This window comes from Mobula birostris, chromosome 12, assembly GCF_030028105.1.
Source record: "Mobula birostris isolate sMobBir1 chromosome 12, sMobBir1.hap1, whole genome shotgun sequence".
Taxonomy (NCBI): Eukaryota; Metazoa; Chordata; class Chondrichthyes; order Myliobatiformes; family Myliobatidae; genus Mobula; species Mobula birostris.
In genome coordinates, this window is record NC_092381.1 from 49,191,766 (window position 1) to 49,211,321 (window position 19,556).

Genomic DNA, 19,556 nt, shown 5'->3' on the forward strand with positions numbered 1-19,556 from the left:
TGCAAGTTCTGCATGATTGCTATTTATTGCTGGCATGGGAGTTTTCTCAGTGGGAAAAAATATCCATGTTGGAGTTTGGGAATTGTTTTAGCTTACACCAATTAAAATATATTTAAAAAATCAAGCCCTACTTAAAATGCAGCCTCACTTCAGTGCACAAAGACATACAACTAACAGTGTAACTTGGTGGTTGATTAGATTTGATGTTTGATAGGATTTATACTTGATTGATTGTTTTGGACAATGAATGTGAGACTCTTAACCTACTGGCAGTAGACACATATATGCTCCAGCTTGTTGTTAAACTGCACTTCAAACAGACCGTTTTGTTTGCTTGGTATGACCTAATGTTGCGATACTGAATGGTCTTCTTTGTTCTCAGTTAACATTAAAAATTTCTGCACTGTCGTGAAAGATCGATTGCTTTAAAATCAGTACCATAACTGTAGTCTGATTGTTGATATTTTAGCGAAAGCCAAACAATTGGCTACTATTATACAGTATATATTATATGCTGCTATACAGCAGCTTGTAGTTTCTTAACATGATACTAGCAATGCATTTATAAATTCTATGTACATTTTTTATGAAATTTCAAACTGATTTATTTAATCAAATTTAAGAGACTTGCTGTTGTGTTATTTGCATACTGAATTTTTATATGACAACTTTAAACATTTTAAATAAAATATAATGTTTTCAGAAAATAGAGCTTAATTATAAATTTAAGTGTGCATTTATTATTAAAATAAGTTTTAACTCTGAACCTCCTCTGATGTTAATTATTATTTGGTTGTATTTATCACAATGGGACATTTTATAAAGTATGAATCCACCATTATTTTTCTGGTCCAATTTCATGCTCAATAACCTCCATTTCTTAACCCTTTAGCCAAAACCATTTTGGAAGCATCTTTGCCACAAAACTTGAAGTGATTCAAGAAAGACCGTCAATACATGTTCAAGGGAAACCCAAAGTGGGCAAGAAAGTACCAGCCTTATTGTATTGTCATTTCTTACCCTAACACTATCTGTGTAGATGGATAGAAATCACACCAAGCACACAGTTTACGTTCAGAACAGATTTTCTCTTTATTACAGTCTGACATCAACAGGGGAGTCACTCATCCTGGAACAAATGCTCCCATTCCAAAATTTTCATTATTCTTAAACTATTTTGTCTACTCCTTGCCCCCCCCCAATCTATCTCTGCCCCACATGTACTGTGTATACAGAGCTGAGCATTTTGCTGTGTCAAATATCAACATCTATGTGCTATGTGGGCCTTCAAGCTTCAATGCCTTGTGTGCTGCATGAGCTTTGTCTTTTACCTCGCATGTACAACGGCATGCTCCCATTCTGGAGTTTATGGAGTTGTTAAGTGAGCAAGCAGGCATGAGTTTACTATAGTTCAGTTTAGCCTGCAGGTTGTGGTTTGGGCCGGTTTGAACTTGTTCCAGACTTTCTATCCATGGTACAACTGTGTCGAGTCCTCCTATAAATCTCTACTCCATGGTCATCTGTTCTCTATTACTGAACCACAGAACCAAGAATTCTATATTCCCTACTACACTTTGGATCAATGTACATATACAATCCATGGGCTATATACCATGACTTGAAAAAAAGTCAGAAAGAGCACAGATGTTAAATCTTACATAGGAGACTTTTGTCAGTGTATCAACATTTTTGCTGAGAAGCATTATTAGCCTTGGTTCCCTGCATCAATTGATCTATTGGCTGGTCTTCAATGCTGCTCAGTGAAGGCATTTTTTTTTAAATGAAGATAACAGATAGGTAATCTTTCACTGAGGAAGATGCATCACAGAAAAAGTATCAAAAGATAAATGTTTGTAACGTTATGTGACCATTTGTCTTTACAGATGATTCAATATGATCTGTAAGTTTACCATTTTTCATCCAAATAGATGTTATTTTTGGTAACTAAAATTTAGTGCTTTAATATTGTCTATAGAATTTTTAAGTCCTTGGATATAAGCTTTACTGCTGAAGTAGTTAAACTCAGAGTTAGTCAAGGAAAGTTTTATGAATTCAAAATACTTCAAATATGGCTGATGAAAGTATTGCCTTTTTATTGCCTCTGGAATAAATTCTATTATAATCTTTTGTAAAATCAAGTACATTCATTGATTGTAACTCAAATAATAAAGTTCTTAGAATCATAGAGTTATACAGCACAGGAAAAGGCTGTTCCACCCAACTAGTCTATGCTAATCAATATGCTACATCCAAGATAGTTCCATTTACCAGTGTTTTGGCTCATAATCCTCTAAACTTTTTCATTCCATATACCTGTACAACTGTCTTTTAAAAGTTGTATTGTACCACCCTCAACCATTTCCTCTGGCAGCTTAGTTAATGCTTAAAAAAGGCTGTTCCTCAAGTTCCAATTAAATCTTTTCCATATCACCTTCAACCTATGCACTCTAGTTCTTGTCTCCCCAACTCTGGGAAAATGATTGAATGTATTCACCTTACTCATGCTGCTCATTATTAGATCACCTCTTACAATAAGGTTAAGGAGAAGATAAGTACAAAATCTTTGGTACGTTCTAACTTGTTTTCTGATATAAAATGGAATAAGGAGAGAAGAAAACAAAACAGTGCAAAGACACAAAACATTACAGATATTTTGATCAGTTATCCACTTTTTAATATGTGTGCATATAAGAGAGTCTATCCACTTGTCATTGATATACAGTAACATTACTTTTGATAAGTCTCCTGTGGATCGCTGTTGACCAAATACTCAACTGGACCAGCCCTATAAATACTATGGCTACAAGAGCAGATTAGACACAGGATGTTCCAGGTTGAGTGACTTGCTTCCTGACATCCAAAGAGCTTGTGCTGATGAAGAGAACGTTAATATAAATACAGGTCGACCTTCACCAATCCGGCACCACTGAGACCTGAGGAGTGCCAGATTAGTGAAAATGCCGAATTACAGAAGGATCACATTAAGCATAATCAGTGCCGATTATCGAAGGAACCAGATTACAGGTAGTCGGATTAGTATAGGTTGACTGTACAACAGACTTAAATGACATAGTAAAGCTATTCAGCAATTTAGCTTCCTTGGTCTTTCTGGAGATAGTAAGTTTATATTGTCAATCATATAATAGAGATTAACAAACTAATTGTTATCCAGATTCCATTACATTTTGGTTACAACGCAATAGAGTATACTTTATTAGCTACAACCTGACACATGAAAATAATAAGTAAATAAAATTATTGCTAGACAATTTCTTTGAAAATGACCAAATTAGTAAAGGAAAACCCGGTAAATATTTTAATTACTGGTGTAACCAACTAAAATAAATATGGGGTTATGATAAGTACTTGTAAGAATTGTGTGTATGAAAGTAAAAGTCATTTAAAATGATAGGATGTACGAATAAAATGTACTACTTACAAAACCCTTTAATGATTTAACATTTCAAAAAGGAAGTAGGGAAGCATTAAGATTATGTAGAAATGATGTAGGAAGAATTGCTTTGAAATTCATCTCAACTTAACTTGTTATTTTAATCAAACCAAAATCTCAGTCCATTTTACAGTATCTTCCTTCAATGGGATTATTTTATGCCTGGATTGGCTGTCACAGAAACATTTGACCATCTTAATAAGATACAAAAACAAACTGCTGTTAACAATACATGTCAAAAGCTCTTCATTAATTTGCTGAGAGTCTCCCATGTTTCTGTTTTTGGTTTTTGGAATCTGCAGATTTTGTTTCAATAGATTACTTATATAATTTTCACATGGTATATACACCTTTTTTTTTACTACTACGCTGACAATCACTGCTATGTTTCTTCATGAATGCCAAAGACACAACGGACAGTGGCTGGTAGTTTTCATTTAATCTCAAACTCTGAAACGACAGTTTTTGGTGTCCGAAATAAGACCTACAATTTTGAACTACTTAAGTTCTTCTCAAAAAGAATTCATGAAAGTAGCCATATTCTATACTCATGTCATGGATGCACTTGCTGGAAATGTCATAATTTCATGGTCATGTAGACTTTGAACTTCCTTGACACTGGATCTTCTCAAACAGTTGCAGCTGTGATGCTTATCACTTAAAGGCTGTAATTTTTGTGAAACGATTATCTCTAACTAGTTTTCAGTCGGGAAATATTAGGACCCAGGCACTGGGATTTGCTCAGGCTCAGATTGCGGGCTTTCCAAATTTAGGGCAGCTCTCATGCCACAGAGACCCTTAATACTTAGTAGAACGGCAGGAAAGGCTCTCATTTCCTTAATGTGCATTTAGCTATGGATACAAGAAAGTTCTCCTCATGGTCAATAATATGTTTCCAGGGGGAACATATGACGCCTTTGCCAATCATTTTCAATAACCAGCACAACTTGAAGGGAAAGATCCTAGAGAACGAGGGCTACTTCCCTGGCTCCTCACACAAATTCACACCCCACCACAGGATCGTGGGCTGATTACAGCATGGAAGAAAGCTGTTTGACATCCACAGTTACCCCCCCCCCCAAACAGAGGAGCCAAGCATCATATAGAAGGACACATGGGATTTCTTGATCGAGGGACGTCTCAGGAAGAGCCTTAAAAGTCGTAGGCCCCAAAGCAGTTCGGTGGTCCTCTTCACTCTCCTCTGTTTCTACATTCATGCAAATAAGATTATAATTTTAAAAGTGTGGTGAATATATTTAAAGCATTTTGTTGGGAAGAAGTGGGTGTTCAGAAAAATAACAGATCAGACAGGACAAGAAATGTAAAAAAAAAAAATTTGAACATTAAACTGGAAGAATATAAAGGAACTGAGTATAATTGTTTTTTTTTGCTCTGTCTACAATATTTTAAAGTATATTTGAGTTACTCCTGGAATTAATTATCTTTGTTCTTGGAAAGCTGGTGTCTATTTAGTTAAAGTGTTACGTGTAATCTTAAATGTTTGAACCTGTCAGTATTAGAAAAGTTAATTCTTATGGAGTTGTTGCCATTAACCTACTGTTACAAACAAGTATTCACTGAAGAGGTACAAAACCAGTCCATAAGTAATGAACATGACAAAAATTAACCAAAGTATCCCCAGCAGAAGACATTAACTGCCAGTAGGATTAAAACATTTACATCACACACATTTTTCCAAAAGGGTTCTTCTTCAATGCTTGTTAAGCGTTCCCGTATGGCATCATTTTCTTCTTCTGTGAGTTCAGGCTCCTTCTGTACTGACAGGCCACAGAGGCAAAAACACGTTTTCTTCCACCAAGAAAGTGCAACTGTTTGAAGATAAGGAGGTACACCAAAATCAAGTGGAGTAACAGCATCAAATGTAATGCACTCATTCTCATTAAGGGGTGGGAGCATGGAATTTCTCCTAAAGCCCGTCTTTCCTTTGTACCTGATATAGGAGCAGAATTAGGCCCTGTGGCCCATTGAGTTTGTTCCATCATTTTATCACGGCTGATCCAATTTTCCTCTCGGCACCAATCTCCTGATTTCTCCCCATATCCCCTCATGCCCTGACTAATCAAGAATCAATCAACCTCTGCCTTAAACATGCATAAAGACTTGGGATCTACAGCTTCCCATGGCAAAGAATTCCACAGATTCACCTCTCTCTGGCAAAAGAAATTCCTCCTCATGGAATTCTTTCTGGAATTTGTTGAGATTACAAGTAGGATAGATAAAGGGGATGCAATGGATGTTGTACATTTGGATTTTCAGAAGGCTTTTGACAAGGTGCCACACATGAGGCACCAAGTTAAGAGCCTATGTATTACAGGAAAGTCACTAGCATGGTTAGAGCATTGGCTGATTGGTAGGAGGCAGCGAGTAGGAATAAAAGGATCCCTTTCTGATTGACTGCCAGTGACTAGTGGTGTTCTGCAGGTGTCGGTGTTGGGACCACTTCTTTTTATGCTGTATATCAATAATTTAGTTGGTGGAATAGATGGCTTTGTTGCCAGGTTTGCAGATGTTACAAAGAATGGTGGAGGGGCAGGTAGTGTTGGGGAAACAGGTAGACTGCAGAAGGACTTAGACAGATTAGGAGAATGGGTAAGAAAGTGGCAAATGAATTTTGGTCATGCATTTAGTTGAGAAAATAAATGTGCAGACTATTTTCTAAACGGAGAAAATACAAAAATCTAAGAGGCAAAGGGACTTGGGAGTCTAAATATTAATTTGCAGGTTGAGTCACTGGTGAGGAAGGCAAATGCAATGTTAGCATTCATTTCAAGAGGTCTAGAGCATAAGAACAGGGATGTGATGCTGAGGGTTTTTAAGGCACTGGTGGTGCCTTACCTTGAGCATTGTGAACACTTTTGGGCCCGTTATCTAAGGAAAGATGTGCTGGCTTTGGAGAAGGTTCAGCGGAGGTTCACAAGGATAATTCCAAGAATGAAAGGGTTATAATATGAGGAACGTCTGATGGCTCTGGGCCTGTACTCACTGGAATTTAGAAGGATGAGTTGGGGGGGGGGGGGCTGGAATCTCATTGAAATCTTTCAAGTGTTGAAAGGCCTGGACAGAGTAGATGTGGAAAGAATGTTTCTCATGGTGGGGGAGTCTTGGACAAGAGGGCACAGCCTCAGGATAGAGGTGCATCCATTTTAAATGGAGATGCGGAGAAATTTCTTTTGCCAGAGGGTGACGAATTTGTGGAACGTTACCACACACAGTTGTGGAGGCCAGGCTGTTGTGTCTATTTAAGGCAGAGATTGATAGGTTCTTGATTGACCATGGCATCAAAGGTTACATGGAGAAGGCCAGAGAGTGGGGATGAGGAGGAGTAAACCTCATCTGCTCTCTTTACAGCTTAATGGCAGTAGGGTGACCAAAACTGCACACTGTGAGAGAGTGCACCACTGAGCAGAAACTACATTATCAGTGCAGAGTCTGGTCAAGCACATCCCTGACTCCCCAGAACTGTTCCATCATCAACCAGGTTTATAAAGAAGTGATGGAATTCTTCCTACTTACCTAGATGAGTGCATTTCTATCAACTAAAGAAATTCAACACTACTCGAGACAAGGCAGCCCACTGGATCAGTATCTGGTCCTTCATTTTAAACCTCTCTCTCTCTTCTAAAACAGTCCAATAGGTTTAATGACTTGCTGCACTCCAGTTCAGTGGGTTCTGGAATGACCGATAAAGCCAATGTGGGACCATAGACTCTGGGAGGAGCTTGATGTCATGACCTGATGGGTGGACTGTAAGACAGTGCAGTCCATCCACTTTTTATGATGGGCTTCCACATGCTTCTCCCTCACTGTAAGAAGTTATGGGCCAAGGATTCCCATGTTACTCTTTTTCATAGAAATCTTCAGAATGACCTTGAATTGTTTCCTCTTATCTATATGATTATCTCTTACCAAACCAGAGTTCAGAAGTTTAATTCATTTCCTCTATTTCATTCTGCTTCTTCAAAATACCTGTCCTTCTGCATCCACAAAATCATTAGATAAGAGAGCAGACTGTCTGTCCTACTATTGACTGAGATCCCAAGAAACACACTGCTTTGCCGTGCTCTTACAACATTGCACTGTAACTATGAAACAGTGCAATATTTTGCAGGACAATCTGTGATTATGTAATTTCTATTGCAATCTTCAATATGCTACGACGACTTCCGTTCTTTATTTACATTTGATACTTTTATTCATTGATCCACCTCCTACCCCTTCTTGGCTTATTGTTTTTGTTATAGTTAATTGGGATCTGATATAACTGAACCACTGACTACAAATGTAAATGGTGCCTCAGGAAGGAAACGTGGAGAAAGGGCAACAATAGAGCAAAAATTACGTAGGTAATAAACACACAATAGTCACTTTACTTGGTACCTCCCATGACCACTGTATATATGTTCATGGTCTTCTGCTGCTGTGGCCCATCCACTTCAAGGTTCAATTTGTGGTGGGTTCAGAGATGCTCTTCTGCACACCAGTGTTGTAATGTATGGTTATTTGAGTTACTGCTGCCTTTCTGTCAGCTTGAACCAGGCTGGCAATTCTCCTCTGATCTCTCTCATTAACAAAGTGTTTTTGCCCACAGAACTGCCCGTCACTGGATTTTTTTGTGTGCTTTGCACCATTCTCTGTAAACTCTGAAAACTATTGTGCACGAAAATCCCAGGAGATCAGCAGTTTCTGAGATACTCAAAGCACCCTATCTGGCACCAACAATCATTCCATTATCAAAGTCACTCAGATCACATTTCTTCCCCACTCTGATGTTTGGTCTGAACAACAACTGAACCTCTTGACCGTGTCTGCCTGCTTTTTATGCATTGAGTTGTCTCAATGCTGGCTGATTCGATATTTACATTGATAAGCAGTTAATGAAAAGGTGTACCTAATAAAGTGGCCACTGAGTGTATTTTCAAAGAGTAAGTGCCTTACATTCCTAACCCTGTTCACTCAGTGGTAGAATTTTGTGCTTGGGATTGTGGCGATGCAGACAGTGTGCATGATGAATGGAACTGGAATACATAGTTATCCTGTAATAAAAACAGCAAATACTGGCGAAACCCAGCTGTCAAGCAGCAGGTTAACAGAAACAGAGTTAACATTTCAGGCATTAGCTCCCCAAAACCACTCTACCTGTTTCTTGCAGTTCATCATCCTCTGTGATAGATAATGATTCAGCACTTCTGTCAATCAGCTCGGAGATTGTCTTTGGCTGGCTCCAGTTATCATCCAAGCATTTCGTCGAAATTTTGATGTTTCTAGTCCACCAGGTTAATCGAATTAGCTTTGAAAATATAAGTAATTCTTATTGTGTGAAGTAAAGAGATCAGTAAACTTTATGTACAGTTGTCAATTTTGCAAAATAACAAAAAGACTTACTTACTGTGTGTTCTGTAATGTTATTGAAAAAGTACTGGCCATATATTACTGCAGTAAAATAAGGAGGTTGTGTTGCCTCTGGATTCAATGTTGGGTTAATGGGAAAAACACTGAGTAGAGGGAATTTAGAGAAAAGACACATTGTAGCAATGGCAGCTCAATATTAAACAATTTCGGGGAACTATCTTGTTTTTTACTCTCCACAGAGCGGTGCAGTGACACAGTTAGAGCAGCTGCTCCCTCAGCTCTAGCAGTGTAGGTTCAGTCCTGATCTTGGGAAAGTTACACCCTGTGCTGTCATTTCCACAACAATGGGAAGACCAGCTGTGAACAGCAAATATACTACACTATTTTGAAAAGCACACCCAATTAGATCAGTACTTCATGTAGAAAAATTCTTGGGACCGTAAACAGATGATAGGGTAGAAATAAATGCGCGGGTTTTATGTCTGCAGTTCTGTCAGAGGGTGCTATTTGAAGGGGCTATATATCCTCAAATCTCTTTGCTTCTCAATCCAGATTAGTGGAATATTTATCTGACTTACTCTCCCAATCAAAATAAAACATCTTATATTTCACCATAGTTTGCTAGCCTGCAAAAATATTCACTTTGCAGTTTTAATTCTAGGAGTTAAAACTTCTATTTTGATCTCTGCAAATGTTGTTACCTATTTTTGAGTCAATATTGAGTGTGAGTTACCCGCTTTTTTGCCAGTACAGTAAACTTCCTGTATCCCATTAATATCAATTTTCTATTCTGTAGCTATATTTTGATCCTATTCGGTGCCTGCCCATTTATTCTATAAGATATGCTCTTTGCCATAATTTACTTACGTGGAACATTATTGAAGCTTTTCTGAAAACAAAATATATAACAGGTCCATTCTACTATCTGCTAGTGTATTTTCACATTAAGATAAATTTACTGATTATTCTCAGAAATTATTGCTATTTTATTTGATATCCTCCATCTTGAGATGTTTTATTACTGACACTAAAACAATTTGTCTGTAGTCCATGAATTAATTCTTTATTGGTTGAATAATTGTTATATTCTGCTGTAATCCTGGAACTACAGATATTATTTCAAATTTCAAGAAAAATAGTGATGTTTTAGCTTCAGGAACAGTGAAGGAAATATTCAAATATTGCTTCAGTTCAACAATTAAAATCTGCTTATAAAACACATTTAATATTTTTTGTTTGGGATATCAAATCAAGTTAATTTTTCATTACACCAGTGAAATAGTTGAAATCAACATGAAACCTTTTCTTCCTTGCAATTGAAATAATTATGTCACATCAGTGCCGGTACCTGCGTGACAGTAAAAACTTAAACAACTGGAGCAGAAGGCCACTTATCCCCTGAATCTGCTCCACCATTCAACAACACCGTTGATTTTCCACATCAGCTCCACTGATTTGCCTAGTGTCCAGACGTATATCGGTCATAGTCTTATGTGTACTCATCACTGAACATTCCCATTCTTCCACGACCGCAGAAACTCACATGGAAACAGCACTTCAGCCCATCAAGTCCGCACCAACCATTGCTTTAACATGTCTTATATTAACTTATTTTATCTTTCCCAAATTCCCATCAACTCCTTCCAGATTCTTCCACTCACCTACATATGGGGCATTTTATTATGGCCAATTAACCTATCCACCAGTACAAAGTAAACAAGAACAGCCAAATGAGAACATGCACACTCTACATGGGAAGCAAAAGCGGTCAAGGCTGAACCTGGATCACTGGATGTTTACTATCTGCATGACTGTTGGAAAAAGACTAAAATTAAGCAGATGCAAAAGAAACCACACTTGAACAATTAATGGTGCTGCATGGCAATAATTTAACTTGTGGAGAAAGGAACATGCAAGGATTCAAGTGCTAAAGAAGAGCAGTCACAATTATTTACTTATTTACACATTTGAGGTATAAGTATTACTAGAAGCCTCTGCATGAGTTGAGAGCAACTGTACTCATACACATTACCCCTTCAGTTCTAATGCTGGAAGTCATTGTATGGCTAAGGTAGCTCTGCAGACTAGAAACATAGAAACATAGAAAACATACAGCACAATACAGGCCCTTTGGCACACAAAGTTGTGCTGAACATGTCCCTACCTTAGAAATTACATGTAGTTTTTAAACAATGGGAAGGATTGGGCATTACATATTTCTGGGACCTGTTTGTTGGAGGAAGTCTTTCTTCGTTCGAACAATTATCAATTAAATATAGTTTACCAAAAGCCCATTTTATCAGTACTTACGAATTAGAGATTTTCTGCGATCTCAATTATATACATTTCCTAATAGTCCTGATAGGAACGTATTAGATGAAATTCTTAATATGAAATCATTTTATAATGGTTCAATATCCAATATTTATGATATGTTTTTGGGAATGAGAAATGATTCTTTTGACAAAATCAAAAATCTTTGGGAACAAGATTTACAGACTTTAATTTCTGAAAAAACTTGGAATGAAATTTTTAAATTGGTTAATACTTCATCGTTATGTGCTTGTCATTCCCTCCTACAACTTAAAGTGGTTCATGGGGTTTATATGACCAAGGATAAGTTATCTCGTTTTTATATGGATATATCTCCCTGCTGTGATAGGCGTAACAATGGAGAAGCTTCATTTATTCATATGTTTTGGACATGCCCGAGTCCTGGAAAATATTGGAAGGAAGTATTCCAAACTTTTTCTGTACTCTTTAAAGTAAAGTTTAAGCCTAATCCTTTGACTGCCATATTTGGTATTGTTGGAAGGAAAGATATCATTTTGAAGACATCTGATCTGCACATTCTGGCTTTTATCTCTCTTATGGCTAGGAGGGCACTTTTGTTTAAACGGAAGGATGCTGTTCCACTGAATCATGCTCAGTGGTTACGGGATGTTATGGCATGCCTAAATTTAGAAAAGATTCGTTGTTCAATTTCTGAATCTAACTAAGATTTTCAAAATTTGTGGGGGCCGTTTTTAAATTATTTTCATAATCTTTGACTTCTCGTTAAAGTACAGAAGTTGGTTAACAGCATATTTTATTAAGAAAGTTTTTTTTTCTTTTTTTCCCCAAGCAGCTTTGACTTTGGTAGTGTGTATAGATCTTTTATTTTTTATAAAATTGTTTCTATTCTAATATATGAATTAGTCTAATCTATATGAATATAGAGTAAGGAGTTCATTAATGTGATTCAATGTACTGTATCTGGTATTATTATATTTTTTCTTTTGTCTTATAATATGTATTCTCTTGGACTCTGTATTCTCCTATATAGAAATCAATAAAAAATATTGAAAAAGAAAAAGAAATTATTCAGCTTACCCATAGCCCTCTATTTTTCTAAGCTCCATGTACCTATCCAGAAGTCTCTTAAAAGACCCTATCGTATCTGCCTCCACCACCGTTGCCGGCAGCCCATTCCACGCACTCACCACTCTCTGAGTAAAAAACTTACCCCTGACCTCTCCTTTGTACCTACTCCTCAGCGCCTTAAACCTGTGTCCCCTTGTGGCAACCATTTCAGCCCTGGGAAAAAGCCTCTGATCATCCACACGATCAATGCCTCTCATCATCTTGTACACCTCTAACAGGTCACCTCTCATCCTCCGTTGCTCCAAGGAGAAAAGGCCAAGTTCACTCAACCTATTCTAGGACGACCATATTGAGAAAGCCATGTGACAGAAAGGTGAAAGCAATAGGAGATGGCAACTTTAGCGGCTAGCAGCAGCTGATGAGCTGCCAGACGTTGAAGATCTCCACCTGATAGCCACCAACATATATTGTGGAACTTCACAGACAGTAGATGCAGCCAGACTGGGAGAAAACAAAACTTGTTTGCCAGCTTCCCTTAAGCAAGGTCACACATGAGTTCAGCTCTGCAAGACTCGGATGAGGACAGTGGGGCGTTATACACTCAAATGTGGTTGAGCCTGAATGTCGAGACGCTGGTGTGTTGTCTGGTATCCAATAAAACCCCATGAAATGTCCTTTATATGATTTATATGAGGCCCTTACTTCCAGCTTGTAAATGGTAGCAAGCACACATAAATAATGACACAGCAAGTGGTGGCTGACGACAAGAAGGTACACAAAGAGCTGCCACAGGACTCCAGACTGCTGCCACCATGGCTCTGGATGAAGTGTCTGAAGGGCCTTGAGGGGTCAAACAGGTTATTAAGTCTCTTGAGGTCCAGGTTATCGCAGTGGAAATGGTCTTGTAGAGTATAAATCTTCTTTTCTCTCAGGATGACCACATACAATACATGCCAACCCTTCCATTTCCAGTCAACCCTCTGATTCTTATGGTTTATACTGTTTACAAAAATTAAATCCAGCATTCAACTTGAATTGGGCATTCAACTGTGGGAGTGTAACTCAGATAACAATTGGCTCACCTAACCCCACTCTTTTTAAAATCTTCTCATGATTAATATTCCACCTTCAGAATTGATTTGCTTCAGTTACTAAATAACTTATTTCACTTTTGACTTATCTTTTATCATTTCACACAATTGTGATTAATGCAACTTTAAGCTCTAGCACCATATTGAACCCATCATCAGACACTGCATCAATAAAACATCTGTATATGAAAACTAACAGAAATATTCCTGTACTGAGAAAATAAACCAATTACAAACAACAGAAAATGTGCAGATGCTGGAGATCCAAGCAACACAGCAGGCCAGGCAGCATCTATGGAAAAAAAAGTATAGTCGACGTTTCGGGCCGAAATAAACCAATTAGTTTTTTTTCAAAACAAAATCTATCTCTATTGGAGTGCTTTGGATGGACATCAAGGTTAAAATAGGTTAAAATAGATCAAGGTTAATCAAGGTAAGTCATGGACATCAGTCCAGAAGTGATGGTTAACTGATGTTAATGGTTGGTTTTAAAATTGAGTGGACCAAAGAAAAACTAATCTTTGTTTTACAAATAGCACAGCTACAAAATACAATATAAGGAAAACATGTTCATTTTATTTTTTTATGGGGATCCTGTAAGGAATTCTAACCACGACCTTGGAATACCTTGCTGTAATAGACAAACTAAGAAAGAACTTAAAAGGTGGATTTTTTTGAGAGATGTACTAATATATCAATATCCATCACTTACATTTTCTTCCTGGATTGCTGGCGTCAGTAGGCTGACGACAGTGATAACAATTGCACTTATTCCACATAGAATCAAAGCAAAGTAAAGGTAGTGCACGTCCTTGAGGAATGATGGTCTTTTATCCACTTCACCACATGATGGCGCTCCATAGACAAACTCCATGACCATTCGAACAAGACCCAGAATCAGCCCAACCATCAATCCCCAAAAAGCACCCTATAACATATATTAAACAAATCTCATCAAGATGCTTTAACTACATATTAGTTTCTAATAAAGAATCCAGGTATAACATATACACTCGATGTACAATTTCCTTTAGGAAAACTGGTTGAAATATTATTGTTTCAAAGAAACTCTGTGGGCATTTTATTGCTAATCTCTATGCTAGGAATGTAGTTACATAGAATGTGACATGCCGTTCCTAATCAGTCAAGAATTTTCCTGTTTGGCAGACTAGTAAAAAATTTAGATCAATGTTCATGAAAATCATTGACTTTCATGATTATCTGCACCAATACTGTAAATATAATGTGTCATGATGATATCATGATATCCTTTATACTGAGCGATAGCCTACTGGTTGCTGGAGTGAGAACATGTTGGATCATTCTGCCTTAGAGCCTTTTAGTTAATTCAAATGCAACCTAAGCTGTATTATAATTTATATCTTCTTAAATATGACTGTCACTTATCATTAAAAGGAAATTGGATGAAGGATCCATAGTCTCAAGTAGGTAGTTGGCCTCAGGGGTGTCAATCTGTGTATATATTAAAACGGATGGTATTCGGCACTATTCTGTGAAACTGTGGGGGGTGGGGGGAAGCTCATAGAAATTGACTTAAAAAAGGATTTGGCATGACAGTATTGAAACAATAATGTTTAAACATGAACTTGAATAATGGCCACTTAGCAGGATTACTCAACAGTTGAACACACAGGAGGGAGATAGAAAATCTGGCTGAGTGGTGCTACAGCAACGGCCTCTCACTCAATGTCAGCAAGACCAAGGAGCTGATTCAGGAAGAGGAAAACAAAGATCCATAAGCCAGTCCTCTAGGGGATCAGAGGTGGAGAGGGTCAGCAACTTTAAATTGCTTGGTATTGTCATTTCAGAGTCTATGTCCTGGGTCCAGCATGTAAGTGCCATTATGATGAAAGCACGGCAGTGCCTCTACTTTCTTAGAAGTGTGTGAAGATTTGACGTGTCATCTAAAACTTTGACAAACTTCTATAGATGTGCAGTGGAAACACCAATGCCTTTGAATGGAAAAGCCTACAAAAAAGTAGTGGATACGGCCCAGTCCATCATGGCAAAATCCTTCCCCGTTGTTGAGCAAATCCACATGGAGCGCTATCGCAGGAAAGCAGCATCCATCATCAGAGACACCCACCTTCCAGGCCATGCTCTCTTCTCATTACTGCCATCAGGAAGGAGCCTCAGGACCCGCACCACCAGGTGTTGCCCTTAATCATTAGGCCCTTTAACCAGAGGGGATAACTTCACTCAGATCTACTTGCCTCACACTAAACTGTTCCCACAACCTATGGACTCACTTTCAAAGACCTTCATCTCATGTTCTTAAGATGGCAGAGAAACATCAGTTATAATTGATGCCTGTACCTGGCTGGAAGCCCAAGAAGACTTCATTAATCTCAGGGTTGCATATCATTTCATATATGTACTTTGATAATGAATTTATTTTGAACTTTGAATAAGTTTATACATTGCATCCTGGCTTATGGAATGGGGTAATACTTATCTGGAACATTCCTAAATGCAAGAAAGAAAATGCTCTTTCAGCAACCTGGATTACTTTAAGTCTTTGTAGAGCAGTTTATGTTGATATTTATACATTTTGAAATGCATCATTTATTAAATTAGTCAGTTCCATCTTGTGTAGTGTCCAAGACATCTTCAAGGAGTGGTGCCTCAGAAAGGCAGTGTGCATTATTAATTCTGGTTTCAGCAGATTTTCTACATTAATGGGCTATTAAATGACAGTAATTGCAATAGCTCTCACTGGTCCTGGTTCTCACCGGCTCATTGACTCTTGTCCAGAAGACTGCCATGATGAACAGTGCTGTGATTGGTGGTGCTAAGTAGCTGGTAACAGACTGAATGTAGTCAAATAGCTGGCCACTGTTGGCTTTCTGGATAATGGGGATCCATACTATACTGACAGCAACTATGAAAATAATAAATACCCTGCAAAACAAATAAAAACAATAATAGGCTAATTAGAAATTAACACTTGGACACATCCTCTGAATAAATTAGGTTTTGTAAAACAGCTAAAAGGTCTCTGCTTCATGTTCATTCAACCACCTTTATTTCAAGACACTTCTGAAATATTGATCAATGCGTTACCAAGCACTTCTTGTTAGAAGCAGCAAATATACTTATTCAGTTGGAGAGATCATCACTTCCATAGTTACGGAGTTTTTGAAAAATAAGGTCCGTGTATTACATCTGCACACATAATTGCTCATGAACTGGTAAGCAAAAGAAATAATGTGAAAGATATGCATCAACAACCCCTATTTATACTGAGTTTTAAAATCTCAAGGATCCCACAAAATAAGTATACGTAAAATGGGCACTGAGCCCAAAGAAAGAGTTACCAGGCTTGTTGATGATATTCAGAATTTAAATTCAGTTAAACAAAGTAAATTCAGAATAAAATGCTGGTATCAGAAAGTAATCACAAAGCAAGCAGTTTGTTGTGAAATTCAATTGATTCATTGCATTCATTTGGAGACCAGCAGGCATACCTATCTGGTTAAATTCAAGCTGGACATTGGAAGCAATACGTGAATGGTAAGTAAATGAACAGAAAAGCTAGAAACAATTGTTTATAATTAGAGGGTCAGACAGCATCAACCGCCAGAGGAAAAAAATTACTATTTATGGTTGATAACCATTTATTATAATGTGCAAAAGGCAGAATTATAGCAGGTTTCAAGTGCAGAGTAAGAAGAGGAAGGCTAGAACAAAAGAGAGTCAGTAATAGGGTGGAAAGCAAAATGATAAAGATCGTGCAAAAATTGAGTATTCTTTTAAGGAAAACAAGATCAGTCTAGAAAGGGTATAAATGGCAACAGCAGAATCATTGCCAATAAGAAAATGGCTAAAATAAAAGAAACATGTTTTCCTTTGCAGATGCTAGCAGCTATATCATCAGACAGACATATTCAGTCACCTGCCTGCCACTCTCCTCAGCATGTTCAGGTGCAGCATTTCAACAGGATGTTTCCTTCTACAAATCAAAAATGTTGATGCAAATCTGAGAAATAACTCTCTGCACTAAATGTCCATAGAACCAGGCCTTCTGCAGATCTTGCAGGTGGATTGAAACAGATGGCCTGCACACCTGTTAGCTAGAACCGGTCCATATTAAGTAGTTAAAATGGAGTCCTAAGGTAATGGACCTCGATGCACTTAGGTACTTGTGCTCAGTAAAACTGAGTGTGTAGCCTCATCACCTGTTGGATACTGGTGCCAGCTCAGTTCAAGGAAAAGTTTTCAGATCCTGTCAGCTTCCTCACACCTTCTCTCAAGTGTCCTCAACAATAGGACAGAGGATTGATATTCAATAACAAGTGGCTCACCTCCTAGCATTCCAAAACCTTTCCGACTTCTACAAAGCATGCAACAAGAGTGTGATGGAATACTGTGCATTTGCCTAGACGAAAACATTTTCTGCAATTCCTGATAAACATAGAATATAGAACAGTACAGCACAGTGCAGGCCCTTGAGCCCACAATGTTGTGCCGACCCCTAAACCCTGCCTCCCATATAACCCCCCACCTTAAATTCCTCCATATACCGGTCTAGTGGTCTCTTACATTTCACTAGTGTATCTGCCTCCACCACTGACTCAGGCAGTGATAAGCTCAACTCCATCATGACAAAGCACAGATCAAGCCTTTATTTTCTCCTCTGCTGGTGCACAATGGCTGTGTGTCTACCATCTATAAAATGCAGCCAGTTATCATGCAGGTTCTCTTCCTGATTTGAAAATATAACACTTATAATGCTCTCTAGAAATCCAATTTTAATTCTATTCAATTTTTTTGTCAATTAACTACATCTCTCAACACAGTGCAAAATGTCATTATTCTCCAATTCTACTTGCAAAGGATATTAGGCAGGGTTTATAAACGGGCAGGTTATTCAATATCTCACACTTCAACCTGGCAAAGTTAATGACTTTGGTCACTGAAAGAAGCTACGGAAAATTATTAAATTAGTCAGTTCCATCTTGTGTAGTGTCCAAGACATCTTCAAGGAGTGGTGCCGCAGAAAGGCAGTGTGCATTATTAATACTACCTCACTTTTTAAAAAACATATATTACTTCTGTTTTGCACTACTTTCAATCTATTTACTATACATACATATAACTACTGTAATTACTTGTTTTTTTCTTTCCATATTATCGTGTATTGCTTTGAACTGCTGCTGCTAAGTTGACAAATTTCATGACACATGCTGGTGATAATAAATCTGATTCGATTCTAACTCTGATTCTGAATGATTCTCAATCCCAAAGGTACCCTGTTAGTTCCAGCTAATAAATTTTTTAAAGTACTTAGGACGACTAAAGGGAAATGTCAAGAGGGGAAGTAATTGTGATAAGAAAGTGATTATACACCTGGATAAGTGGGCTACTTTTTAGTACATTGATCAAGAAGCTATTTTTCCACTTGTACCTTTCCTATGTAACATGGTTGCAGGTATTATTGCTCTTGAAAAGAGAAGCATCCCCAAAAAGGTCTGCCAAGCTGAGGTTCACTGTACCTCATCTGCAAACATTAGGTCATAAATGGACAGAGAAGAGAACCGAGATTTTCAGTCACAACCAGGCAACCTAACATGCTGCTACTGGAAATGAAAATCAGCAGAAATAAAGGAGACGACTGGCTTATAATGGACAAAGTTGAAAATCTATTCTTTTTTTTAATGTACGTTGTTTGGTGCTTTTACACAAACCCCTTTTGAATATGACAATGACGCTCCCAGCTGAAAAAGTGACTCCAATTCATGTTTACCCTCCCCTACCACACGATGGGATAGTAGGGGAACAGAAATAGTCCCTTTTTTTGTTTCGATTACCAGTCTTGCTGAAATGGAAAGGTACCTGCCGACAATCATTAGCTCCTGTTCAGTGGCATTTGTGCGAAACCTCTGCCAGATATCCAAGGTGAAGAGCGTGCTGCTACTGTTAAATATTGAGGTGAGTGAACTCATTAAGGCAGCCATCATTACTGCTATCATCAGCCCCCTCAAGCCTGGTTCAAAATAAACACAGAAAGAAAAAAATAATCATATTTAGGTCATGTTTGTCAGGATCAAGCGTAGTAGAAAAGGCAGCCAATATCACAATTTTTGTAATGTCCCTATTATTAGGAGATTAGGAGACAGATTAGGAGAACGGACAAAGAAGTGGCATATGGAATACAGTGTCCAGAAGTGTATGGTCATGCACTTTGGCAGAAGAAATGTAAGGGTTGGCTATTTTCTAAATGGAGAAACATACAAAAAAACTGAGGTGCAAAGGGACTT

General features: G+C 37.9%; 1 protein-coding gene across 3 annotated transcripts in view; it reads right to left on the bottom strand.

The window, feature by feature from the left end:
- Positions 1–1,078: 1,078 nt before the first annotated feature.
- slc5a9 (solute carrier family 5 member 9) overlaps positions 1,079–19,556 on the bottom strand; it is a 52,088-nt gene continuing 33,610 nt past the window's right edge. For all 3 annotated transcript variants that reach the window (XM_072273772.1, XM_072273773.1, XM_072273771.1), the window contains 5 exons: positions 19,132–19,282; positions 16,029–16,197; positions 13,988–14,203; positions 8,609–8,759; positions 1,079–5,280 (listed from right to left, as the gene is read on the bottom strand). In XM_072273772.1, the coding sequence (XP_072129873.1) occupies positions 5,075–5,280; positions 8,609–8,759; positions 13,988–14,203; positions 16,029–16,197; positions 19,132–19,282 (893 nt within the window). In that variant the 3' untranslated portion in view covers positions 1,079–5,074. The remainder of the gene's footprint in view (positions 5,281–8,608; positions 8,760–13,987; positions 14,204–16,028; positions 16,198–19,131; positions 19,283–19,556) is intronic.